General features: G+C 44.1%; 1 protein-coding gene and 1 non-coding gene across 2 annotated transcripts; both read left to right on the top strand.

Moving 5' to 3' along the window:
- Positions 1–1,796: 1,796 nt before the first annotated feature.
- On the top strand, positions 1,797–24,081 carry PRIM1 (DNA primase subunit 1). Its single transcript, XM_004589686.3, has 13 exons — positions 1,797–1,971; positions 3,475–3,632; positions 8,600–8,706; positions 8,778–8,851; positions 10,532–10,668; positions 11,113–11,171; positions 12,611–12,720; positions 13,483–13,574; positions 13,740–13,881; positions 17,303–17,372; positions 17,837–17,928; positions 21,051–21,149; positions 23,838–24,081. The coding sequence occupies exons 1-13, from the start codon at positions 1,869–1,871 to the stop codon at positions 23,855–23,857; spliced, it is 1,263 nt and encodes a 420-aa protein (XP_004589743.1). The 5' UTR covers positions 1,797–1,868; the 3' UTR covers positions 23,858–24,081.
- On the top strand, positions 2,352–2,454 carry LOC118757666 (U6 spliceosomal RNA). Its single transcript, XR_004995323.2, has one exon. It is a non-coding gene; the product is annotated as a U6 spliceosomal RNA (small nuclear RNA).
- Positions 24,082–26,708: the final 2,627 nt, after the last annotated feature.

Genomic DNA, 26,708 nt, shown 5'->3' with positions numbered 1-26,708 from the left:
ACCTGTCCCTCAATATTTTTTAAAATATTCATTATTTTTTTTTTATTTGAAAGGCATATGTTACAGAGAGAGAAAGAGAAAGATCTTCCATCAGCTGCTTTACTCGGCAGATGGCCACAAAGGCCAGAGCTGAGCCAATCAGAATCCAGGAGCTTCTTTTGGGTCTTCCACGCGGGTGCAGGGTCCCAAGGACTCGAGCCATCCTCCACTGCCTTCCCAGGTCATAAACAGAGAGCTGAATCAGAAGTGGAGCAGCTGGGTCTTGAACCACACCCATGTGGGATGCCGGCACTGCAGCAGAGGGTAAGCCTATTACACCATTGCATTGGCCCCATCCCTCAATTTTTAAAAGAAAATCCTGGATGTGGAGAATGCCACAAAGCACTGCTGTTGGACTGAAGACCCTCCCATCAGTGAAATTCAGCTCAGCCGAAGCAGGACACACAGCAGTTACAAAAATCAAGGAAGTGTTGGGTAGGAACAGTGATCTCTAGATCTAGTTCCTAGATCTCTAGGAACAGTGAAACAAGTGTGAGCTTCAGGTCCATGGTTGGCCCACTGCACCCACAGGAGCGAGGGAACTATGATCACCTCCCAGAATGAAGCTAACAATCCCTTACTGGAGGCTAGTCTTTCCTTCCTTTCAGATGCTGTTTTTCAAGTGATATGATACTAAAGGGCCTATCAGACAACCTCCCCAAGTTCACAGTTGCCATGAGCTGTGTCTTTACAGAGTAAGACTGACTGGCAGATCTGAACATCAGCAGCAAACGGGCTCCCTGCCTGCTTGTGAAACACCCCAGGATTCTTCCAGCTTCTTCTCGTTCATGCTTCAGCATGCCTGAGGTTCCTAGTGGACAGACCGAATACCCAACCGACAACAGACAGATCAGAAACAAAAACGAAACACTGCTCCCAGAGTCTACTTGGAAAACAGACCCCTTCACCTATAATAAAAAAAACAGAAATGGGGGACAGTTAGCTCCATGATGAAGCTGCCACTTGTGACCCCTGTTCACCTACCGGAGCCACAGCTGCTGTGTTTCCCATCGAGCTTCTTCCCACTGCTCATCCAAGGAGGCATCAGATAATGGTCCAAGCGCTGGGGTCCCTGCCACCCACATTGGGGACCCGGATTTATCTCCAGTGCCTGGGGTTTTGGTCTGGCCCAGCCTGACTGTTGTGGAGTTTGAATTGTGAACCAGCAGGTGGAAGACTTCTGTCTCTACCACCAGGTAGATCTCTGCAGATGAATACATTTAAAAAAAAAAAAAAAGCCGACAGAAAGCCAGACAGCGTCCCAGGAGGAGGTAGAATTTATTCCAATCCATGAGGTGGAATAATCTATAATAACCCTGTAATAACCTACCCACATGGCCAAGACTTTGCTAAGAACTCACAGTTTCCCTAATTTTGTCTCTACTTCCAACTTAGATTCAACTAGAGAAAACTCAGTTTGCACCAGTCACCAATCATATACGGCACATCACATTTCTAGTTGGCTGCCCACACACTTCAATCGCCGCACTCCTGAAACCTTGCTTGTCTTCCTATCCATCAAGATTCCCCCCTCCTCTGCACTCTCTAAGTCTATCAAATGCTGGTGACAGTGGCTGATTCCCACACTATAGTAAGTTCCGATTTAAAAGCCTTCGATATTTCTATTGTTGGTCTTCGTTGACTTCCACAACTCGGATTCAGTAGGCCGGTTCCCACAGTCCAAGCCAACCCTAAGCAGGAACTACAATTCCCGGCGGCCCCGGCGTCGGCGGGCCGTGCTGCGACGCGCCTGCGCAGAGTGGGCTCTTCGGGCTGCGCTGTTCCCGCCAATTTCTGTGGTATTCCTTCCTGGGTCTGGTTCCGCGCTCATGGAGTCGTTTGACCCAGCCGAACTCCCTGAGCTGCTTAAGCTTTATTACCGAAGGCTCTTTCCCTATTCTCAGTATTACCGCTGGCTCAACTATGGCGGAGGTGACGGAGGCGGGCGGCGGGCGGAAACTGGGTTGGAAGCGGGGCTCGGAGGGGTCTTGGAGAATGATTTGCCGTCTGCCCCGCGGGCATCTTGCTGGCGCTTTCCTGCTGCTGTGCAACCTGCTGCCCCGACCCCTGCGTGGTCAGGCTCCCTGTGGCTGCCCGTTCACCTGCCGCGGTGCCAGCGTGGGTGCCAGGTCGCCACGGGGAGACCCAGAGACATGATTGCCTGGGGAGAGGGTATTATCGCTGCTGAGTTTAAGCATCCCCATGGAGGCCAGAGAAGTAACATTTCGTGTTTTAAATATTTCTGATTCTATTTCCTCATTTCCACTTTTCCCTAGCAGATGTGGGATCATAAACTTCAAATTGGGGACTAGGTGCTCGTTTCGGCAGCACATATACTAAAATTGGAACGATACAAAGATTAGCATGGCCCCTGCGCAAGGATGGTGCAAATTCGTGAAAGCGTTCCATATTTTTTGTAGTAAAATGGGGAAAATCTTTCGGGAGGTGGGAGTTTAGGGGGGACTCCCAGTCTACACAAAATTGTACCATAGGGCTCGGCGCAGTGGCCTAGCGGCTAAAGTCCTCGCCTTGAATGTTGGGATCCTATATCCCGGCAGCCCTACTCCCCATCCAACTCTCTGCTTGTGGCATGGGAAAGTAATTGAGGATGACCCAAAGCCTTGGGACCCTGTACCCACATGGGAGACCTAGAGGAAGTTCCTGGCACCAGCCATTGTGCTCAGTTGAGGAGTGAATCATCAGACAGAAGATTTTCCTCTCTGTCTCTGTTCCTCTCTGTATATCTGACTTTGTAATAAAAATAAATAAATCTTAAAAATAAATTGTACCATATAATTCAAAATATGTATTTAATATGATAACCATTTGTGTGCTGTGAATTGCATTAAGAGTTATGTAGGGCAGAGTTGATGCTTACTAAATGTACAAAATGGATTGATGAGATTAGCCAGTTAAATCTTTTCACCAGTAAGGCACTCAGCAGCCCATGAGATACTTATTAAAAATGTCAAGTAAATCCTCTTATTGTTGTATCATAGTGTCAAATAGCAGTAAAATAAACATGTTAAGATCCTTAATCTACTGCTATGTTTCACTGTAAAATTTACCTTTGTTAAAATTTGCTTCTGTTCAAATTTGTTGAGACCGCACGTAAAAATATCCTAATATTACTTTGGCTGGTATTTTCTAATTACTGTATAATATTTTGGGAATGCAAATTTTATTTGAATGTCAACTACAGTTAAGCATGTGCCGTTTGTCTTCCTTACTCAGGTTTTGTAATTTGATGGAATGTTTTTATCACAATTTAATAAATGTTTGCTTTATTTAATAAAAAAAAAATTGGGGACTAGATCCTTCCCCCTCAACTCCTTTTTAGCAACACTGTGGGGCATCTTCTGATGGATTAATGTCCTGATACCTAAGAGCTAAATAAAGTACCGAATTAACTAAAACTGCTCCCTCTCTTTACAGTGGTGAAGAATTACTTTCAGCACCGGGAATTCTCATTCACCTTGAAAGATGATATTTACATCCGCTACCAATCCTTCAACAACCAGAATGAACTGGAAAAGGAGATGCAGAAAATGAACCCTTACAAGATTGACATAGGCGCAGTGTATTCCCACAGAGTAAGAGATCTTTATATGTTTTATTGCTTTGTTTACATAGTTGAGAGGGATGCATGCCCATGTAGGCCTCTGATTGGGGTGGGAAGGGTCAGGTATGGAGCAAGGTAGGTGGGACTACATTTCAGTCTTTTTTTTTTTTCCTGCTGTGTCCAGAGAGGGAGAGGGCCACTTCTTACTAACAACATCAGCACAGTGTTTTTGGGGGGACAGTCCTTTGATCATATCTAAAGACCCCAATGTGGAGAAGAGTGTTCTGAGGGTGTTGAGTGGTTTCGATAAACCTGAGATGTTGATTTTACTGCCCCAGGGTTGAGAAATCTTTCCAAGGTGTGCTAGTTGACAAAGTCCACCTTAGTACATCCATAAATCCAGGAACATGCTGCAAAGCTTTGGCAGGAGAATTGTCTAACATGCTTTTCATCCATCCCCTGACAAGACAGTTGACATCCCCTGCTGGTCTAGATGAGCTGGCTATCATGTTCCCCATGTGCATCTGGGCATGCTCTCCACTGCACAAGCATCAACTGAGGAGGCTCAGTCCCAATACATGCACTCCAAGGTTGGACCACGAGGATGACCAGGGTCTGAGTCCAGCAGTCCAGTTAGATAGTATCCGAGGAACCCTTGTCTGAGGTGAACTTAGACTTGATTCTTGTGTGCACATGTGCCAGTGCAGGGTCAGGTTTGGTCTGTCACCTGCACTGGCCAACACACACCGGTGAATGCAGCTTCCTGGTCAGTTATGCCCCAACTGCATGTCTCACATGAACCAATGGGTGCTGTGGCCCAGTCCAGCCAGCCCACCACAACCCTGATCCTCACACATCACAGTGGGTATGCAGCCAGTTTAGTCAGGACAACCCCTGGTAACTCCCACCAGGCCTACCCTCAGCCCATGTTTTTGGGTGTGCCAACCTATGCTGTGGCCTATACCAGCCCAACCCACATTCCATCTGGCTCTCAGGCATACCCCTTGGTGCTACAGCTTAGCTCAGCCCACACCAAAGCCAGCAGGTGCTGCCACCTTGTCCAGCTTGGGCCACCCCAGCCCTGGTTCTCATGCTCATCAGTGGGAGGTACAGACTAGCAGGGGAGTGACATAGACCTCTTAACCTGCCCCTGGACCTTTGAAAGTGCCTAAGATAGCACCTAGCAGGAGTGCACACCACATGTATTTGTTACATGAATGAACAGACTAAAATTTTCTTTCTCTCCTCCTTAAGAATGTACATGGGAGAATAGCTTCTTCAAGACGTTTTTTATGTGTTATACAGTTGTGGAGGATTAATTCAGATACCAGAATCCCTGGATGCCTCAGTGGCTTACACAAAATAGCTTGGTATTTGCACATGATACGCACACATTCCCCTGTGTACTTTAAGTCATCTCCTTAAACATTACTTGTAATACCTAATACAGTGTAAATGCATTGTAAATAATTGTTCTCTTTTGGGAAAATGACAAGGAAAAAAGTCCGTATATTCAGTGTGGACCCAGGCTTCTTTAGGATTTTTGGTTTGTTTTTGTATTTGTTATTGTTTTATGTTTTAATAAAAAGCAGAGAGAGAAATTAACTTATTCTACCGGTTTATTTCCACAACAGCCAGGATGTGCTGGGTCAGAGCCAGGACCCTAGAACTCTGTCATACTCTCCTGTGTGAGTAGCAAGGACCCAGCTACTCATGCCTCTCCAGCTGACTCCCAGGGTGTGCTACACAGGAAACTGGAGTTGGAAACAGAGGTGCTGGGCCCCAAAGCAGCACTCCAGTGTGAGGTGCCGGTGTCCTAGGCTGTAACTTAAACCTCTGTGTCAGGAGCTGCTTGCCCCAGTGGCCATGAAGTTTTCTTCTGTTGCACTGTTTTCTCTGTATTGATTGTTTGTTTGTTTGTTTGTTTCTGTTCTTCCTCCTCTTTCCTATTAGGCTTTCCTCAGATGTCTGTCATTTTTGGCTTGCTTGTATTTAAGATTAGAGTCCTTAAAAAGCTGACTGAAGCTCTATACAAATGTTTATAACTTTGCTTCAAGATGATCTGGCTGAACCGTGGTGTTAGGGAGTGGGTCAGGTAAATTTCACTTAATCTTTGCTAAAGAATGGAGAGCCCGGTGCCGGGCCTAGCAGCTAAAGTCCTTGCCTTAAACATGCCAGGTTCCCATATGGGCGCTCGTTCTAATCCCGGCAGCTCCACTTCCCATCCAGCTCCCTGCTTGTGGCCTGGGAAAGCAGTTGAGGACGGCCCAATGCGTTGGGATCCTGCACCTGTGTGGGAGACCCGGAAGAGGTTCCAGGTTCCCAGGTTCAGTTCGGCGCAGCACAGGCTGTTGCAGCTCACTTGGGGAGTGAATCATCGGATGGAAGATCTTCCTCTCTGTCTCTCCTCCTCTCTGTATGTATGACTTTGCAATAAAAATAAATAAATCTTAAAAAAAAAAAAAAGAATGAAAACTCTCACAAGTACTGAAATGTTTGATCATCAATCTACTTGTTGAGCCTAGAACACTGTTTGGCACATCTGATTGGTTTTTCCAGAAAGGAATCTTCCAGTCTCTGGCCTAGGTTGACAGTGGAAGGATATAGAAGTGGAAGGAGGGCCTGGGTCTCCCCATTCCTCATATTAAAGTTTAATCCTCCTAAGAGCAGTACAGTCCACTCTTTTAAAAGAGAAAATTGTTTTTGTTTTTTTTTTGCAAGGCAGAGTTAGATGGAGGGGAAGGGCTGGCGCTGTGGTATAGCAAGCTAAGCTTTCACCCAAAGTGCCAGCATCCCATATGGGTGCTGTTCGAGTCCTGCCTGCTGCACTTCCAATTCTGCTCTCTCTTTATGGCCTAAGAAAGCAGCAGAGAATGGCCCAAGCCCTTGAGCCCCTGCACCCACATGGAAGACACAAAAGAAGCTCCTGACTCCCAGCTTCAGACCAGCGTAACTGTGGCTATTGTGGCCAATTGGGAAGTAAACCACAGGACCAAAACTATTCTCTCCTCTCTAATTTTGCCTCTCAAATAAAAAATATGTAACTCATTAAAAGAGACATGCAGAAAGAGGTCTTCTGTGCTGATTCACTCACTAAATGGCCCTAATATCCAGAGCTGGGTCAGGCCAAAGCCAGGAGATTCTTCCAAGTCACCCAACTGGGTACAAGGGCCCAAGCAGTTGAGGCATTCTCTACTGCTTTCCCAGGCATGTTAGCAGGGTGCTAGATTGGAAGAGGAGCCATCAAGACTCAAACCAGCATTGATATGGGATACTGGCGTTGCAGGAGGCATATTAACTTGCTATGCCACAGCACCACTCCACAGTACACTCCTGCCTAATGGTACCCATTGTCCCCTCAGCCTGGAGACTTTGTTTAATGCTGTCTGGGTAATAATTCAGGTGTCTTCTGCCAGAGACACAGAGGAGCAGTTACCAGTCTCTGCAGGATAAACTAGGAATCTTAAGGAGCCTCCTGCTTCTTCTATAGGCTTTGAATCCCCACTCAAATGCTTAGAGGAGACACCTGATATTGCCCCCACTGAGCCTTTTGGGGTTCAAAGATCTAAACTGGGTGTTTCTTTACAGTTCAGCTTGCATGACTCCTACCTTTCCCTCCTGTTTTACAAAATTATCGGTTTTTAAAACATTCTGGTGGTGTTGCTGCCTGTTTCCCATTTTACTCATTTTTGTGAGGCTTTGAAGGAAGTAGAGTAAGTACCTGTACTTTTTTTTAAAGATTTATTTATTTTTATTACAAAGTCAGATACAGAGAGAGGAAGACAGACAAAGAGGAAGATCTTCTGTCTGATGATTCACTCAAGTGACTGCAACGGCTGGTGCTGCACCATTCCGAAGCCAGGACCCAGGAACTTCCTCTAGGTCTCCCGTGTGGGTACAGGGTCCCAAGACTTTGGACCATCCTTGACTGTTTTCCCAGGCCACCGTTCAAGGCAAAGACTTTAGCTACTAGGCCACAGCGCCGGGCCCTAAGTACCTGTACTTTATCCACCTTCTTTATATGATAGACTGTAGCCTCAGTTTAAACTTATTAGGGGTATCTTTGCAAATTATTGAAGCGTTTAAATATATATATATATATATTTATTTATTTATTTATTTATTTATTTATTTATTACTTACAGATGAAAGTCCTTAAAACATCTTCACCTTATCCAAAATCTAAAACAGCTTTGTTGTCATCTCTGTTGATGAACTCTTAGTGGTCATCAATTTATCGACTCCTTTAAGTGGGTCAGCATTAAACTCATCAAGTATGTGGGGTTCAAAAAAATGAACTTCAAGGGCAGGCATTTGGCACAATGATGAAGTCACTAGGTAGGCTGCATCTTCTCCATCTTGGATTACCTTGTTGGGGTCCTGATTGCTTCACTTCCAGTCATGCTTTCTGCTACTAAACATCCTGGAAGGCCACAGCTGATGTTCAAGTATTTGGCTCCCTTTTACCAGGGAGGAGACCCCGATGATGTTCCAGGACTTTGGGCTGTTGGCAGCATTTGAGAAGCAAACCAGCAAGTGCAAGATTCCTCTCTGTCTCAGGTTCAGCACCATGGCATAGCATGTTGAACTTCCACCTGCAGCACTGACATCCATTATGAGTGCTAGTTCAGGTTCTGACTGCTCTGCTTCCAATCCAGCTCCTTGCTAGTGGCCTGGGAAAAGCAGCAAAAGATTGCCCAAGTGCCTGGTCCCCTGCCTCCCACATGTAAAACTTGGAGGAAGCTCCTTGCTCCTGGCTTCAGCCTGGCCCACCCCTAGCAATCACAGCCATTTGGGCAATGAACCAGCAGACAGAAGCTCTCCGTCTGTCCTGTCTCTAACTTTCAAGTAAATGAATCTACAATGTGATGAGCTTTGACATAGACTTGGCATTGTTTCTTTATTTCTCTGACCATTTTTTCCAAATGGCTGAAAACTAAGCATTGAGCTACATGGCATTTATTATAGAAACTCATCCTTTTTTTGTTTTATTTGTAGCCCAATCAACATAATACAGTGAAGTTGGGAGCGTTCCAGGCTCAGGAGAAAGAGCTGGTGTTTGACATTGACATGACAGACTATGACGATGTGAGGCGATGCTGTAGGTAAGCGCCGTGTGCCTGGCTGTCGGAGTCGGGGAGGTCCCTGGCAGTGGGTAATGGTGCTTCTGCTCCAGTTCTGCAGACATATGCTCCAAGTGCTGGACCCTCATGACCATGGCCATCCTCATCATCGACCGAGCACTGAAAGGCAAGTATCCGCAGAGTCTGTGTGGGTTCCAGTGCAAGGCAGTGTTTGCCTCAGAGGATCGCTGATGAAGATGCAGAGGAAAGTGTGGGGCTACAGGATGGCAGGAATGCAAGCAAGGCTGGGAGGACTGGGTCAGAAAAGGTTCTGTGATAGTGGTGATGGTGGTGGTGGTGGCAGCTACCCATATCTCCCTAGAGACCTTATTTTTGTGCAGACATCAAACACTTAAAAATATGTCAACTTATTAAATATTCTTAGACCAAGTCTTTAAATTTTTTTTGTTTAAAAAGATTTATTTTACTCATTTGAAAAGTAGAACTAGAGAGATCTTCCATTTGGTTCACTCCCCGGTATGAACAAGGGCTGAGTCTGGGCCAGGCCAGAGCAGGAGCTTCCCTCAGGTCTCCTACGTGAATGTGAGGGTCCAAGCGCTTGGACCTTCTTGCTCTTTCCCAGGCCGTTAGCAGAGAGCTGGATCAAAAGGAACAGCTCTGAGACATGGAATGCGGATGCTACAGGTCGCAGTTTAACTATATCCCAGCGCTGGCCCTTTTTCCTTCCTTTCTTTCTTCCTTCTTTCCTTCCATTCTCTATCTCTTTTTTTTCTCTCTCTCCCTTCCTTCCTTCTCTTTCTTTCTTCCTTCTCTTCCTTCCTTCCTTCCTTCCTTCCTTCTTCCCTTCCTGATTAATGCAGTTATTTGAAAGAGAGAGGGAGAAACAGATCTTCCATCCACTGACTCACCCCCCTGATGACTGGGACAGCCACAGGTGGAAGCTAGCAGCTTCTTCCAGGTCTCCCACAGCAACACTGCACCAGCCCTGAAACAGCAGGTTTTAAGACAAATAGACAAAATTCTTTACTACATCATTGCTAGTTTCCTGTGCCCCTAATGCTCTTAATTTCCTGTCTACAAATCTTGATCTACCATAAACTTCTTTACACCCCAGCACTTCCATTACTTCACCAATCAACATTTATCCTTAAAGACTTGATCTAGGGCCCGGCGGCGTGGCCTAGCGGCTAAAGTCCTCACCTTGAATGCCCCGGGATCCCATATGGGCGCCGGTTCTAATCCCGGCAGCTCCACTTCCCATCCAGCTCCCTACTTGTGGCCTGGGAAAGCAGTCGAGGACAACCCAAGAATTTGGGACACTGCACCCACATGGGAGACCTGGAAGAGGTTCCTGGCTCCTGGCTTCAGATCGGCGTGCACTGGCCCGTTGCGGCTCACTTGGGGAGTGAATCATCGGACGGAAGATCTTCCTCTCTGTCTCTCCTCCTCTCTGTATATCTGACTTTGTAATAAAAATAAATCTTTAAAAAAAAAAAAAAAAAAAGACCTGTTCTAGAAGCTTGCATTATGGCATAGCGGGTAGAACTTCAGCCTACAAAACCACATCCCATATGGGTACCAGTTTAAGTCCCAGCTGTTCCACTTCCCATCTATCTCCCTGTTTATGGCCAGGGCAGCAGAGGATGGCTAAAAGTCTTGAGCCCCTGCACCCACATGGAAGACCCAGAAGAAACTTCTGGTTCCTGACTTTGGCCCGGCTCAGTCCCAGCCTTTGTGGCTATGTGGGGAGTGAATCAGCAGATGGGAGATATCTCTCTCTCTGTTGCTTCTTCTTTCTAATTCTTGACTTTCAAAGAAATAAACCTATTGTTTCTCCCCTCCCCAGAGGACTTTGGATTTAAGCATCGTCTCTGGGTGTATTCTGGAAGGAGAGGTGTTCATTGCTGGGTCTGTGATGAGTCAGTTAGGAAACTGTCCTCAGCAGTACGTTCTGGAATAGTTGAGTATTTGAGTCTCGTAAAGGTAAGATCTTCTTAATTCTAACTTATGGTTTTGTTTGTTTGTTTACTAGATGTTTCCAAGGCTCGTATATTTAGTAAGAAAATATAACTTTTTACAATATTCACATTCAAGAGCAGAAAGCGTTACCAAACAGTTCATTTCAAGTTAAAGTGATACTTGCTGCATTGAAGTATTTCGTAACTTGCTGTCAATGTTATATGGCAGAAGGAAAATTAATTTATTTTCCTAATGTAATTATGTGGTTTAAAATTAACCCAGAAAGTTACAGGTGTTGAAATTGTATAAAAAGCAGTCAAGTTTCTATACTTTGACACAATTTGCTCAATATCTTCGGAGTTACTGGATCTTAACTGTAATAATAGAACACATTAAAGGAAATTGTGAGTTGTTTTATTTCTGTTCTATCATATACAGAAAGCCCTAATTCAGTGGTTTATTTTTCAGGGTGGTCAAGACGTAAAGAAGAAAGTTCATTTACATGAAAAAATTCACCCTTTTGTCAGGTTAGAAGAAACTTCATGCAGTTTCGTTTCTTTTTTTGTTTTTGTAGGTTTTTTGTTTGTTTTACCTAAAAGTCAAAATTACAGAGAGAGGGGGAAGAAAGACAAAAAGATCTTACATTTGCTGGTTCCCTCCCCAGATGGTCACAACTGGTATGATCTGAAGCTGGGAACCAGGAGTCTCTTTGGGTTTGCCATGTGGATGTAAGGACCCAAAGCCTTGGGCTATCCTCTGTTGCTGTTCCCAGGCCATAAGCAGGGAGCTGGATGGGAAATAGAGCAGATGGGGCTCAAAGCAGCACCCATATGAAATGCTGGTACCACAGGTGAAGGATTAGCCTGTGAGCCACCATGCTAGTCCCCTACGTGCAATCTAGATTGTGTCTGCTTTACTGTGTGTACCTTTTTGCTGCTTGATGGCATTTTATAACAGCTTCAGGTTGCTGAGCGACCACTTTATATGGCAAGATTTTTATGGGATGGTCTGACCTTGATCCTGTGGGTCTGCACCATCCATATATCTGGCATTTCCATAAAAACAAACAAAATATTTAAAAAAAAAAAAAGATTTTTTCACTTTTATTGAAAAGGTATATTTACAGAGAGACAGAGAAAAAGATCTTCTATCCACTGGGTCACCCCCCAAGTAGCCACAATGGCCAGAGCTGAGCCTATCAGAAACCAGAAGCCAGGAGCTTCTTCCAGGTCTCCCACATGAGTGCAGGTTCCCAAAGCTTTGGGCCGTCCTCGACTGCTTTCCCATGCCACAGGCAGGGAGCTGGATGGGAAGTGGAGCCGCCAGGACACGAACCATCACCCATGTGGGATCCCAGCACATGCAAGGCGAGAATTTTAGCCACTGAACATTTTCCACCCTTCTCACATATGCATCATACGGTTAACCTTCCAAGGATGTAGTAGAGAAGTAAAGGTAAAAAAAAAAAGTATTCTTTTATAAAATCAGAGTTAGATGCATCTTTCTGCTGGTTTACTCCCCAGCTGACTGCAGTGGCCTGGGCTGGGCCAGCTGAAGCCGGAAACTTGCTTTTAACAGCTATTTCACATGAATGGCAAGGGCCCAGGCATGTGGGCCATCTTCCTGTACTTTTCCTGACCATTCGAAGGGAGCTAATGGGAAGCGGAGCATCCAAAACTCTAACCAGTGCCCGTACAAAATGCCAGTTTCACAGGGAGCAGCTTTACCCACTGCACTACAACACCAGGCCTGAATATCTGGTTTTTTTCCCCAAGCATTGTGCTAGGTCCTTTCTTCCTTGAAAAGATCTCCTGTAACTCTCATAACCATACAAGTGAATATTCTGACTTTAGCTAATTGTAATTAAGTAAAAATCAGCACTGTCCTCCCACCCAGAGGCAACAGTTAGTATGTAGCTTACGTGACATGCAACAGTGTTGGGCTGTTACTGTTGTTGTTCCTACAGAAGATCCATGAACATAATTAAAAAGTACTTCGAGGAATATGCCTTGGTTGGTCAAGATATTCTTGAAAATAAAGAAAGCTGGGATAAGATTTTATCCCTTGTTCCTGAAAATATCCTTTCCTGAGACCATTTCTAGTTTTATTTCATGTATGATCTGTGTGCTGCTTGCATATTCTCTTACACTTAAATTCTTGTAAGGTTAACCTTTATTATGCCGAGAATCTCCTGTGTTTCTGACTTTTTTTTTCTATCTCCATTCTGGAATACAATAAAAAAAAAAAAGGACCATTTGTCTTCATTTTTATTTGAGAGGCAGTTGCAGAGAGAAAGATCTTCATTCCACTGGTTTGCTCTCCTAAATGGCTGCAATGGTCAGAGCTCAGCCGATTGGAAGCCAGGAGCTGCTTCTGGATTTCCTATGTGGTGCAGAAGCCCTAGCACTTAGACCAACTTCGCTGCTTTCCCAGGCACATTAGCAAAGAACTGGATGGGAAGTAAAATGAGCAGGGCTTGAACCAGTGCCCGTCAGGAATGCCAGTACTGCAGAGAGAGGCGTAACTTGCTATGCCATGTCACCAGCTTCAAAAGAGGAGCATTTCATTTTGAAAGTTGGTGCTAGGTAGAATAAATGGCTGAAGAGTGTTTAATCATTTAAACTATGTGCAGGCTGGGAAAGCGTTCTCTTTCACAAGTGCTTTAGCATTTGTTTCTGTTGTGTTTTTTCTGGGGAATTTTCTAAGGATATAAAGTTTGAACTTGTGTGTCTTAGAGTGTCTTAATAATTTATAAACTTTAGATATGACATGCTAATGTACACTGAAAACTCACTGATACACTCTAAAAGCAAGGTGTGTTCCTTAATGATCCATCACCAATTCATGATGAACTTCAGCAAGGCTTCGTCAAGTGTCACAATTCCCTTCAACGTTGGGAGTATTTGAAGAAAGTTATAAACAGACATCAGGTATGTTCCCCTGAACTTGTGCTGAAAATAGAACTTTACAGTTTCTAGTTCAATTCTGATTTGTTTAACCAGGTAATGATGATTGCGTTTTTAACCTTCTTTTAAAAAAAAAATCTTCTCAATGTCCTGCCAATCTTCAAACCGACCTTACCTCTGTTTCCTTAGAACAGCACCAAGAATGACAAATGCAGTCCCTGGCTGGAGTGGGAGATTATGCTTCAGTATTGTTTTCCACGGCTAGACATCAACGTTAGCAAAGGCATCAACCACTTGCTGAAAAGTCCTTTCAGCGTGCATCCGAAAACAGGTATTGCGTGAAGAAAGTAAGGAAAACCCCAAGGAGGTGAATCAGTTCTCTGTTTCAAGTGAGTGTATCACCAGGTGTGAATACACATAGTATTTACGACATTAAAGGCCAGAGGGTTGCCCTGTCGGCTAAGGTCACTTTTTTTTTTGGTCTGAGTAGCTACTGGAGGAGTTTCCACTGTGGAAACATTTTTCAGTTGGGAGTCTGAAAACTCAGAAAATAGGTGTTAAGAGTTGGCAAGCTCCAGCATCATCACAGGACAATAGGTGAGAAAATAGTGGTCGAAAAGTTGCAGGTGACTCATCCAGAGTCAGATCGTGTCCGTGCCAGGAACAGATTTCAGTGCTGAGAACTCAAAATTCTGTGCGTTTTCCACTATGCTGCCTCCTTTGGTTTTATTTTCACTAATTTCATCATTGCTCTTAAAATTGGCTTTCAAGTAGATAAAAAAAAGTAGCTTTGTTATCATCAATTCCTCCCTCCAACCAATGAACCTATTGCAGAAGTATCTAATTTCTACTTTAAAAGTGTTTCAAAGCAGAGAAAGAGAGACAGGCAAAGAGGTCTCCCCAGTGCTCACCATAGCCAGGCTGGGCCAAGCCATAGCCAGGAGCCTAGAACTCAATCCGGATCTGCCACGTGAAGTAGGAGTCTAAGCACTTGAGCCATCAGCTGCTGCCTCCCAGAAAGCGCATTGGCCAGAAGCTGGCTCAGGAGTGAAGGAGCTGAAAGTTGAACCAGGCATTCCAACATGGAATGGGTGTTCCAAGCAGGGACTTAGCCACTGCACCACATACCCGATGCTAGTTGTCCACTTTGGATTCCACAAGCCAATGCTGCCACTTGTTACAAGATCTTGGAATGATAAGGAACTGTCTTCATCTGTAATGTGGAAGTGCTAATGTCCTCCTTGGTAGAGTCACGGGGAAGACCTAAAATGTCAGAAGCTTAGAAAAACGGCTGGCAGGCCCAGCGCAGTGGCCTAGCGGCTAAAATCCTCACCTTAAACGCACCGGGATTCTAATTGGGCTCTGGTTCTAATCTCAGTGGCCCTGCTTCCCATCCAGCTCCCTGTCTGTGGCCTGGGAAAGAGTGGAGGATGGCTCAAAGCCTTGGGACATATGGGCACTTGCTCGTACACCCATGTGGGAGACCAGAAAGAGGCTCCAGGCTTCTGGCTTCTGATCAGCACAGCTCTAGCCATTGCAGCCACTTGGGGAGTGAATCAATGAATGCAAGATTTTCCTCTGTCTCTCCTCCTCTCCGTATAGCTGACTTTCCAATATAAATAAATAAATAAATCTTTTAAAACAAAGTAAAACGACTGGCATAAATCCAGTTCTTCCAGACTTCCCGCTTTTCCTTAAAAATGTGTGCCAAGTACAGTTTATACATTTATATAGCAGCTCTTCAAACTCATCGGTTATGTGTTCTTAGCTTCTCTTGCTAATAAGCTTAATATCTGTTATTTATTTTACGCTTGATTCTAAAGCTTCAATGGGTGTAGGGTTTGGTAAATAATTATGTTCACTCATAATGGGCCCATTTTCAGGGTTCTGTTTGCCATTTCTATCAAGTAACTACAACCCTGTAGTTACTTTCTTCAAGTAACAGCTCCCAATCTCCTTGAATTATTCTTAATGGTCACCTGACATTCTTTAGATCCTTTTATAGCATTTTTGAAATGTGCCTCCCAGGTCTAGATTGTGTAGAACAGGTAGGATACAGTTAACTGCAATCCTGCATCATTTTAACAGTGGGGCTACTTTCTGAGAAATGCTTCAGGAGGCAATTTTATGGCTATGTGAACATTATAGAGTGCACTTAACACTCACTGCGATGGCGACAGTGTTCGCTTAGGGGCCACCATCATGTGTTGTTAGCAGCATGTGACTGCATTTCCAAAGTGCTTTCTCATGACATCTGCCATGGAAGCTTCATCTCAGCACATAAGCTAAGCCATTGTAAAGAACTATTTCCATCTATTTTGTTCCATTTCAGGACTCAACTAGATTTGAAATTGTTCTAAAAGATGGAATATTTAGATATATATGTCATTTTTTAAAATATAACAATAAAACTTAAGAACAAATGGGAAGTAGCTAGTGGGTCCAGCAAGGTAGCCTAGTGGCTAAAGTCCTCACCTTGCATGTGCCAGGATCACATATGGGCGATGGTTTGTATCCCAGCTGCTCCACTTCCCTTTCAGCTCCCTGACTGCGGCCTGGGAAAGAAGTAGAGATGGCCCAAAGCCTTGGGACCTTGCACCCATGTGGAAGATCCAGAAGAAGCTGCTGGCTCCTGGCTTTGGAATAGCTCAGTTCCGGCCATTGCAGCCACTTGGGGAGGGAACCAGCAGATGGAAGGATTTTTCTCTCCTTCTCTGTGTATCTCACTTTCCAATAAAAGTAAACCTTAAAAAGAAGGAGGGAAGAAAGGAAGTTAATTAGTGTAGTGGGACAGTGGATTAAACTACTACAATATAACAACATCTCATATCAGTGCCAGTTCAAGTCCCAACTGCTCTACTTCAGGCAAAGCAGCAGAGGAAGTTTCCTCACTCCTGCTTCATCCTGTCCCGGGTCCGGCTGTTGTGACCGATTGGGGAGTAAGCCAACAGATGGAAGATTATCTCTCTGTCTCCCTTTTAAATTAACTACGTATATAAATAATAAATACTATTTGGAAAGAATAAGAGAAGGGAGTCCTCAGTTAAGGTGCCCACATCCAGCTTCTGGCTCCAGCTTGCGGCTCCAGCTTGCCAGCAGTTCAGGCTCTAGGAGGCAGCAGTGACAGCTCAAGTAACTGGGCTCCTGTCCTCCACACAGCAGACCGGAACTGAGCTCCGCATTCACTTGTCCTTGCCCTTGCAGGCATTTGGAGGGTGAACCAGCAGACAGGAGCTCTTTGTCTTACAAGAGAGATACAAAGACACAGTTCATATCAAAGTATATTTCTAACTATTATTCTCAACAGACAAATCTAGCCCTTTATCTAAGGCTTAGATTCAAAAATCCAACTTAGGCCTGCTGCAGTAGCTTAGCAGCAAAAGTCCTCACCTTGCACATCCTGGGTTCCCATATGGATGCCGGTTCTAATCCCAGTAGCCCCGCTTCCCATCTAGCTCCTTGCTTGTGGCCTGGCAAAGGCAGTCAAGGACGGCCTAAAGCCCTGGGACCCTATACCAGCGTGAGAGACCCAGAAGTAGTTCCGGGCTCCTGGCTTTGGATTGACTCAGCTCCAGCTGTTGAGCCCGCTTGGGGAGTGAATCAATGAATGGAAGATCTTCCTCTCTGTCTCCTCCTCTCTGTATATCTGCCTTTCCAAAAAAAAATTTTTTTAAAAACCAACTTGGAATAACAACCAGGCCATGATAATTTGTATTCTGTAATCATCACTTTGTAACTTCTGGTTCTTCCAGGTCGCATTTCGGTGCCCATTAATTTACAGAAGGTGGATCAGTTTGATCCATTTACTGTTCCAACTATCAGGTATGTTCCAGATCGTCGATCAGTGCTGATGGTCAGTGCTGCTCTGCATCTGAAGTCACTTGGAGTGGATAGCTCAGAGAGTGACTGGAGGGGCATGCTGCACTTTATTATAGAGATAGTGACTGGCGGTTACAAGGCGAGATTGACGTGCCCAAATGCAATAGTACAAGTGTTTCAGCTACTATGCAGGAAAATTGTTTTAAGGTCAAATTATTTTGGGAAATGTGAAGTTAAATAGACTAAAAATTTGTTTTCAAAAAAATTGTATTCTACAAGACTTTCCTGTATTTAGTATGATAATATACATCACAACTTCTAAGAAGAGATTGTAGGTTTTAGAAGGTGCCAAATTTAGTTGGGCGCATAATTTTTCAAAAAAATCTTGTGGGATTTGTGTTCTGTATTGTACATAGAGCAATGCCAACTATGATACTGACTTAAAATTCTTTCTCTGTGACTTGTAGCTCCATTTGTCATGAATTAGATGCTGTTTCCACCAATGAGGAGGAAAAAGAGGAGCATGAAGCTGAACCCGATACTAAACGTAGAACCAGAGGTGGGTTAATACACTGAAGCTTCATGTTAACACAGGTTCTTTCCGTAGAATGCCATCTATCACTCCAGTCATTAATTCCCCTTGAATATAGCCCAGAATGTTAGAACCAGCTCAGTAACTAAGTTTGTAGCAATGTTTTTACCTTAATTAACTTCTCAAAAATATTATTGCATCTACTATAGGATTTACTAAGCAGGTTCTAAATACTGGAACATAAGAGGGAATTATTAGTTCGAGATAATTTCTTAAATTCAGCAGCTATTTATTTTTTTACCGAGTTTGCACCCAATACTTGTGTTGGTTATTTTGGATAAACACAGATGGGTCTTAAAGTGACTACATTATACATTCAAGAGTCTGAAGGAGCTGACAAATCTCAAATCTCCTACTGGCAATCAGATCTTACACTAACACCCAAGCAAGCCTCTCTAGCAGCAGAACTGAATAGCACTTTTTGCAGCAATATAAATGTTTTACGTTTCCACTGCCCAGAGGTACTCACTAACCACATGTGGCTTTTGGGCATTTGACATGTGTCTGGTGTGACTGAGAAACTGCATTTAAATTACATTTTTACTTAAATAACCAAGATGTTTAGTGACTACTAAAATGTACATTGCTGATCTGATGGAGATTTTTCAGTCAAAAACACCACCTTTCCCTTAACATCCAACCTCCAATATTCTCTCAGCAATTCCAGCTCTAAAATATTACCAAAACCATGGCTGGCATTGTGGCAAAGAAGGTAATCCCATTGCCTGCAACTCTGGCATCCTGCCCTCCTAAGGTGTCTAGCAAAGCAGCAGAAGTGCTTGTATCCCTGCCACCCTCGTGAGAATCCTGAGTGAAACTCCAGGCTCCCGGCTTTGGCCTGATGCTGCCCCTGTCGGTCGTTGCAGCCATGTGGGGAGGGAACCAGCAGACGGAAGGGAGCTCAGTCTGTCACCCTGTCTTTCAAATAACTAAATGCTCATTTAAAAAAAAAAGATTTAGAACACCTAGAATTAAGAAAAGATCTTAGGGCCCGGCGTGATAGCATAGCGGTTAAAGTTCTCACATTGAACATGCCAGGATTCCATATGGGCGCCAGTTCTAATCCCGGTAACTCCACTTACCATCCAGTTATCTGCTTGTGGCCTGGGAAAGCAGTTGAGGACAGACCAAAGCTTTGGAACCCTGCACCCATATAGGAGACCCGCCCAGAAGAGGCTCCTGGCTTCGGATTGGCTCGCTCCAACCGTTGCGGCCACTTGGGGAGTGAACAATCAGACAGATCTTCCTTTCTATCTCTCCTCGTCTCTGTAAAACTGCCTTTCCAATAAAAATAAATAGATCTTTAAAAATACATAAATAAAATTTTTTAAAAAATCCTAAGTACAAGTTTTCTAAATGATCTTCCCTCCTGCCCAATCCCTCCAAAACAATGCAGGTTTAGAATGAAGAGGGCCCGGTGGCGTGGCCTAGCGGCTAAAGTCCTCACCTTAAATGCGACGGGATCCCATATGGGCGCTGGTTCTAATCCCGGCAGCCCCACTTCCCATCCAGCTCCCTGCTTGTGGCCTGGGAAAGCAGTCGAGGACGGCCCAAGACTTTGGGACCCTGCACCTGCGTGCGAGACCCGGAAGAGGTTCCTGGTTCCCAACTTCAGATTGGCATGGCACCGGCCAGGGTGATCACTTGGGGAATGAATCATCAGACGGAAGATCTTCCCCTCTGTCTCTCCTCCTCTCTGTATATCTGACTTTGTAATAAAAAATAAATAAATCTTTATTTAAAAAAAAATGAACACAGATATTGGGCCCGGCAAGATAGCATAGTGGTTAAAGTCCTCGCCTTGCACACGCTGGGATCCCACCCATATGGGCCCAGGTTCTAATCCCAGCAGCCCCTCTTCCCATCCAGCTCCCTGCTTGTGGCCTGGGAAGGAGGTCAAGGACGGCCCGAAGCCTTGAGACCCTGCATCCACGTGGGAGACCAGGAAGAGCTCCTGGCTCCTGGCTTCGGATTGGCTCAGCTCTGGTCTGTTGCGGTCACTTGGGGAGTGAACCATTAGATGGAATATCTTCCATTCCGTCTCGCCTCCCCTGTATATCTGGCTTTCCAATAAAAATAAATAAATCTTTAAAAAAAAAAAGAATGAACACAGATATCTAAACAGGCAAATACTCGTTTCTTTTTTTTTTTAAAGATATATTTATTTTTATTACAAAGATATATAGAGAAGAATGACAGAGAAGATCTTCCGTCTGATGATTCACTCCCCAAGTGACCGCAACGGCCAGTGCTGCGCCAATCCGAAGCCGGGAACCAGGAACCTCTTCCAGGTCTCCCACGCAAGTGCAGGGTCCCAAGGCATTGGGCCGTCCTCGACTGCCTTCCCAGGCCACAAGCAGGGAGCTGGATGGGAAGTGGAGCTGCTGGGATTAGAACCAGCAAATATATGGGATCCCAGCGCGTTCAAGGCAAGGACTTTAGCTGCTAGGCCATGCTGCCGGGCCCCAGATACTCATTTCTTGAAACTAGTTGTCATTCAAGAAAACAAGGTCAGAATTAGGGCGAACAGCTGCTGTTCTTTCCACTATGCACTTGTTATTACTATTTAATCTTTTTCTTTTTTAAAGATTTATTTTTTTTTATTGCAAAGACAGATATACAGAGAGGAGGAGAGACAGAGAGGAAGATCTTCTGTCCAATGGTTTATTCCCCAAGTGGCCACAACGGCTGAAGCTGAGCCAATCCGAAGCCAGGAGCCCGGAGTCTCCTCCGAGTCTCCCAGGCAGGTGCAGAGTTCCAAAGCTTTGGTCTGTCCTCGACTGCTTTCCCAGGCCACAAGCAGGGAGCTGGATGGGAAGTGGGGCCACTGGGATCCCGGCACATTCAAGATAAAGCTGCTAGGCTGCCATGCCAAGCCTGAAATATATTTTTGATATGCTGGGATAAATATATTATTAGAATGAATTCTGCCTCTGATATGATTACTGAAGTATTTTAAATACTCTTGTCTCACATTTCTATGGGATGCCACTATTTTATACAACCCTGCAAGGCACTCCATCTAATATTTTCTTTTTATTCTTGTGCTGACATGTTAATTATGATAATGCACTTTATTCACCATTCAGATTATAAGAAAACCAGCCTGGCACCTTATGTCAAAGTTTTTGAGCAGTTTCTTGAAAATCTCGATAAATCCCGAAAAGGAGAACTTCTGAAGAAGAGCGGTAAGACACTGTGTTTTTTCTTGCTTGCTTACTTAGGTCTTAATTTAAGTACTTCACAGCATCCATTACATGAGGGGTTTTTGAACTCTAGTTTTTTTCCTCCTCCAAAATGTGATTAGCTTTATGCTCTTAATATTTTATTTATTTATTTGTTAGTTCTGTCTGCTAGTTCACACCCCAAATATCTGCAATAGCCAGGCCTGAGCCAAACATCAGTCCAGTTCTCCAACATGGGTGACAGGAAGCCAACTACATGAGCCATCACCACCACCTCCAAGGCTTCAGCACGTATTTATCAAATACATTTTATCTGTCAGATACAAAAAGCAAGGATGGGTTATCCAAAAATGAATTCCGGACAATGAAAAAGGTTGACATGTGAACCCTTCCAAGCAAAGAGCAAAGGCTTCAGAGCACTCTGGAGCCCATCATCCCACCGTGCAGCACAGCTCACCTGGACCAAACTAAGTCCGGACGTGAGGAGGTCTAAATCTACAGCAGCAGGCTGAAGGAAGGCAAGGCAGGGAGGTGGCCTTGAATGATTCTTTAATTCACTGTAAAAGTCATTGTAGGGTGTCAAGGAAGTGCCATGATTTATGATTTTATGTGGAAAGAAAAAGCTAGGGGGTAGCAGAGGATGTAAAAGAACCAGAGGCCAGTTAGGCTATGCCATGAGAACAGTGGCATTGGAGTCTCCAGAAGGTGTAACTATTGGAACCCTCTTTGATGCTTAGTCATGACTTAGAATGAAGTGGAGTGGGTAGTGCAGCAAATGAGGCTGCAGCTTGGGACACCTGCAGCCACATGGGAGTGCCTGGGTATGAGTCCAGTTCTATTTCCAATCTAGCCTCTTGCTCATGTGCATCTAGGAAGTACTTGGATCTCTGCTACCCATGTGAGAGACTCATGGAATTTCAGGTTCCAAGCTTTGGCCTGGTCTAGCCCTGGCTATTACAAATTATTGGGAAATGAACTAGTAAATGAAAGCTCTATCTCCTCTCTACCTTTCAAATAAATAAATATATTTTTAACATTGTTTTTGGACAGTCAGCTATACAGAGAGGAGGAGAGACAGAGAGGAAGATCTTCCATCCGATTATTCACTCCCCACATGGCTGCAATGGCCGGTACTGTGCCGATCAGAAGCCAGGAACTTTTTCCAAGTCTCCCACGTAGGTGCAGGAACCCAAGGCTTTGGGCTATCCTCAACTGCTTTTCCAGACCACCAGCAGGAAGCTGGATGGGAAGTGGAGCTGCTGGGTTTAGAACCAGCGCCCATATGGGATCCCGGCACATTCAATGAGAGAACTTTAGCCACTAGGCCATTGCGCCGGGCCCAAGATTTTTTTTTTTTCTTTAATTGCAAAGTCAGATTTACAGAGAGAAAAAGACAGAGAAAGAATTTCCATCTGCTGTTTCACTCCCCAAGTGACCATAACTGCTGGATATGAGCTGATCTGAAGCCAGGAGCCAAGAGCTTTTTCCCGGTCTCCCATGGGGGTGCAGGGTCCCAAGGCTTTGAGTTGTCTACCCCTGCTTTGCCAGGCCACAAGCAGGGAGTTGGTTGGGAAGTGGAGCAGTCATGACACGAACAGGTGCCATATGGGATTTTGTACGTGCAAGGCGAGGACTACAGTCACTAGGCTACAGTGCCAGGCCCACAAATAAGGAAACATTTTAAAGAAGTAAAGTCTGATGTTTTGGTAGCCAAAGCTACCCCTGTGACACTGACATCCCATATGGGACCCAGTTGGAGTCCCCATTGTTTCACTTCCAATCCAGCTCTCTGCCAGCAGCCTGGGAAAAGGCAGCAGAGAGTGGCCCAAGTGCTTGGACCCCTACCATCCACATGGGAGATGTAGTGAATCTGCTAGCTCCTTGCTTTGGCCTGGCTCAATCCTGGCTGTTGTAGCCACTTGAGGAGTGCACCAGTGGATGAAAGATACCTTTTTCTGTGTGTGTGTGTGTGTGTGTGTGTGTGTGTGTCTGTGTCTGTGTCCCACTCACTCTGTATCTGTGACTTTCACTTGATCTTAGCCTAAAGGCCAAGAAGCAATGGTAACTGATTTTCAAATAAACAAACATCTTTAAAAAATAAGCAGTAGAGAAATGCAAGGTGGAAGGGAAAGTGTAAGGGGAAAGGATAGTTTTCAGATGAGGAGCTGATGAAGTTGTGTAGGATAGAGTAGCTAGGAAGATATCAAAAAGGACAGCAGTGTCAAATGAAGAGCTCTTTGAATAGAAGAGACCTGATCTGATGGGTGAGCCAAAGGCAACACAAACAGGGCATTGTTTAAGAGATTAATGGATATGCTAGAAAACAGGCAATGTTATAGAAATACAAATTCCCTCTCCACTGTATTTTCTAATGAAAAGTGTGCGAGTTTAAAGAGTAGTGCCTAAGATAATGCTCTACTCAGACACTCAGATTTGTGCTTATTGAATGAACAATGATGACTCTGAGCTTGGAAAGCCTTGTTGAGCCACCACTCCAACTGGCTGTATTAAGCCCTTTGTATTCTCCCTGTTCCACCCCAGTTGAGCCTAAACTGTCAGCTTCAGCAAATGTGAAAGCAAATCTTTATGCACGACATGAATTTAATAGAGGCATTAAACAAATCAGAATGTGAAAATAAATTGGTTTGATTTTCTGTTGCTGTCCTTTGATTAAAATGTATTTTATTTTAGATCTACAAAAAGATTTCTGAAGACAGTAATGCTTTTCAAACCAGTGGGGATGTATCTTCTGTTTTCACCAAACAAATACGTCAAGGGCCATGTAATAAAGATGGCAAAACCATGTACACAAGTTAATGCTCCAAATAAGATTTTATTTTACTGAGAAGTAATTTATGTTGACCAGAGATCCAGAGACTACCAAAGGGGAGTGTTTGTCATCCATGAAGAAGCAATAAAGGGAAGAATAAGTGGATTGCAGATGACTTGTAAATCTTGTTATACAGAGCTCCTAAGACACCAGGTCCACACGTTCCCGTCTGTAGAAGTGAGTGAGCAGTACCACGTGCAAGACTTCATCTCTGCTCACTAGAAACAAACTCACTCCATATTTATGGGTCAATGAGAACTTTGTCCTTAAGAGATTTAAGTTGATTATACCTAGGATGTATGTTCACACGCTTCCTACTTTGCCTCCTGATGTTTTGATCAAGATCAACTCGAAAGCTAAGTTACTGGTTGGCAATATTAGGGCCTACTTTAGTGGTTTTGTACAACTTACATATTTCTTAACTCCTCTTCAGAGGACAAAGGGGTTTACAAATTTTAAAAAAAAAGGTAACTTAGAAAAAAAAACCAACTTCATCTACATTAAGCCTGCTGTTATTCTTAGAATGCTTGAACTGTTTCCATGTCTATATTATATAACTTTGGTTTCTTCTATGTTTGACTTTGTCTGGACTGCAAAGTATCAGATTGCTCTTGCCTGAATTTACAATCCGACTAAAAATAGTCCTAGTGCCCTTCTGCCTTCTGAGATGCAGGAGGGGCAAGCTGTCAGATTGGTGCTGGCATTTAATAAAAATTTCCTTCCTTTAACATCATTTCTTCCTTTCTTCTTTCCTACTTATTTATTTTGGTTTATATAAAACACTGTAATACAACCAACACACTAAAATGCTTTGCATTTCTTCAAAATCTTTTCCTAATCTTTAAGAATGAATATTTAAGTTGGTCTGGCGCCATGGCAACCCAGGATAATCCTCCACCTGACATTCCAGATCCTATATGAGTGCCGGTTCGGACTCCCCCCGCACCCTCACTGCTCCACTTCTTACCCAGCTCTCTGCCTAGGAAAGCAGCAGAGGATGGCCCAAGTTCTTGAGCCCCTGAATCATGTAAGAAACCCAGAGGAAACTCCTGGCTCCCAACTTTAGGCCAGCCCAGATCTGGCCAGTGTGGCCATTTGGGGCAGTAAAACAGCAGATGGAAAATCTCCATCTCTCCTGTCTCTGTAATTCTGCCTTTCAAATAGAAACAAATAAATCTTTTTAAAAATTAAAAAATAAATATTAGTGTTAATACTGTGGCTATAGCAGGTAAAACTACTGCCTGTGGTACCACCATTCTAAACAGGTACCAGTTTAAGTCCCAACTACTCTGCTTCTGATCCAGCTTCCTGCTAGTGCACCTGGGAAAAACAGTAAATGGTGCAAATTCTTGGGTCCTGCCACCCCATGTAGGAGACCTGGATGAAGCTCCTCGCTCCTAACTTTGGCCTGAGCATAGATGTTGCCATTTGTGGGATACACCAGCAGATGGAAGATCTCTCTCCCTCTGCTTTTTCCCTTTTTCCTCTCTTCTGGAAGTCTGCCTTTTAAGTAAATAAAACTTTCAAAATAGTAAAGACGTGTACAAAATCTTTGATTATGTGAACTTCTCTAGCCTTCAGAGACTCAAAACCATGGCTCAGTTAGCATTGACTACAAACTTACTGAAGATTCATTAGTCCATCATAAGAGCTCAGTGCAAAAAGACTGGCATTAGGCTTTCAACAAGGAACATAAGTACCTTCACTGTGGCTTTGAAATTATTTTAAAGCCCTTTGACAAAAGCTGGTGTACTAGTTCCGGATTTTGTTCTGGAGCATACTGTATTCATTAAAAAGACTATGCTAACTCCCTTTGTTCCCGATTTACTGATCCACTGATACTTAAACTGTAGAGCCAAAGAGCACCAAGTGGCTTCTATTCCCCTAAACTTACAAATTTATGAATAAACAAAAAAAAAAAAATCCTCCTCTAGTTGTTCACACAGAAAAACAGAGAAGGGGACATTGTCATCATAGAGCTTAGCCTTAGGAGATGGTTATTTCTTTTTTTTTTAAAGAGTTTGGTTTTTTTGGTTTGGTTTTTTTTTTTCAAAGATTTTATTATTATTATTGGGAAGCCGGATATACAGAGAGGAAGAGAGACAGAGGAAGATCCTCCATCCGATGTGTCACTCCCCAAGTGAGCTGCAACGGGCCGGTGCCATGCCAATCCGATGCCGGGAACCAGGAACCTCCTCCAGGTCTCCCACGTGGGTGCAGGGTCCCAAGGCTTTGGGCCATCCTCAACTGCTGTCCCAACCCACAAGCAGGGAGTTGGATGGGAAGCAGGGCCGACGGGATTAGAATTGGCACCCATAAGGGATCCCAGAACATTCAAGGCAAGGACTTTAACCACTACGCTATCGTGCCAGGCCCAGAGATGGTTATTTCTAATCCTGACAGCAAATGGACAGTAGAAACCATATATTTACTAACTTAAATAGAACTTAATTTTATAACTTTTATAATAGTATTTGTCAAGCAGTATTACCTAATTTAATCATCCTACATACCCTATGAAGTAGCCACTAACATTTTCATTTTACTGATAAAGAGAAAAATCATTATCAGGGATAGGGATTCTAATGCCAATGGCTATTTGGGTAATTATAGCATCATCTTAGGCCATACAATATAATAAACTTAAAAATTAATCTGCTTGGGCCCGGCGGCGTGGCCTGGCGGCTAAAGTCCTCGCCTTGAACACCCCGGGATCCCATATGGGCACCAGT

The sequence above is a fragment of the Ochotona princeps genome, chromosome 15 (assembly GCF_030435755.1).
Source record: "Ochotona princeps isolate mOchPri1 chromosome 15, mOchPri1.hap1, whole genome shotgun sequence".
Lineage (NCBI taxonomy): Eukaryota > Metazoa > Chordata > Mammalia > Lagomorpha > Ochotonidae > Ochotona > Ochotona princeps.
Note: the sequence above shows the minus strand (reverse complement) of the source record. Positions and strands in the feature narration are given on the sequence as shown.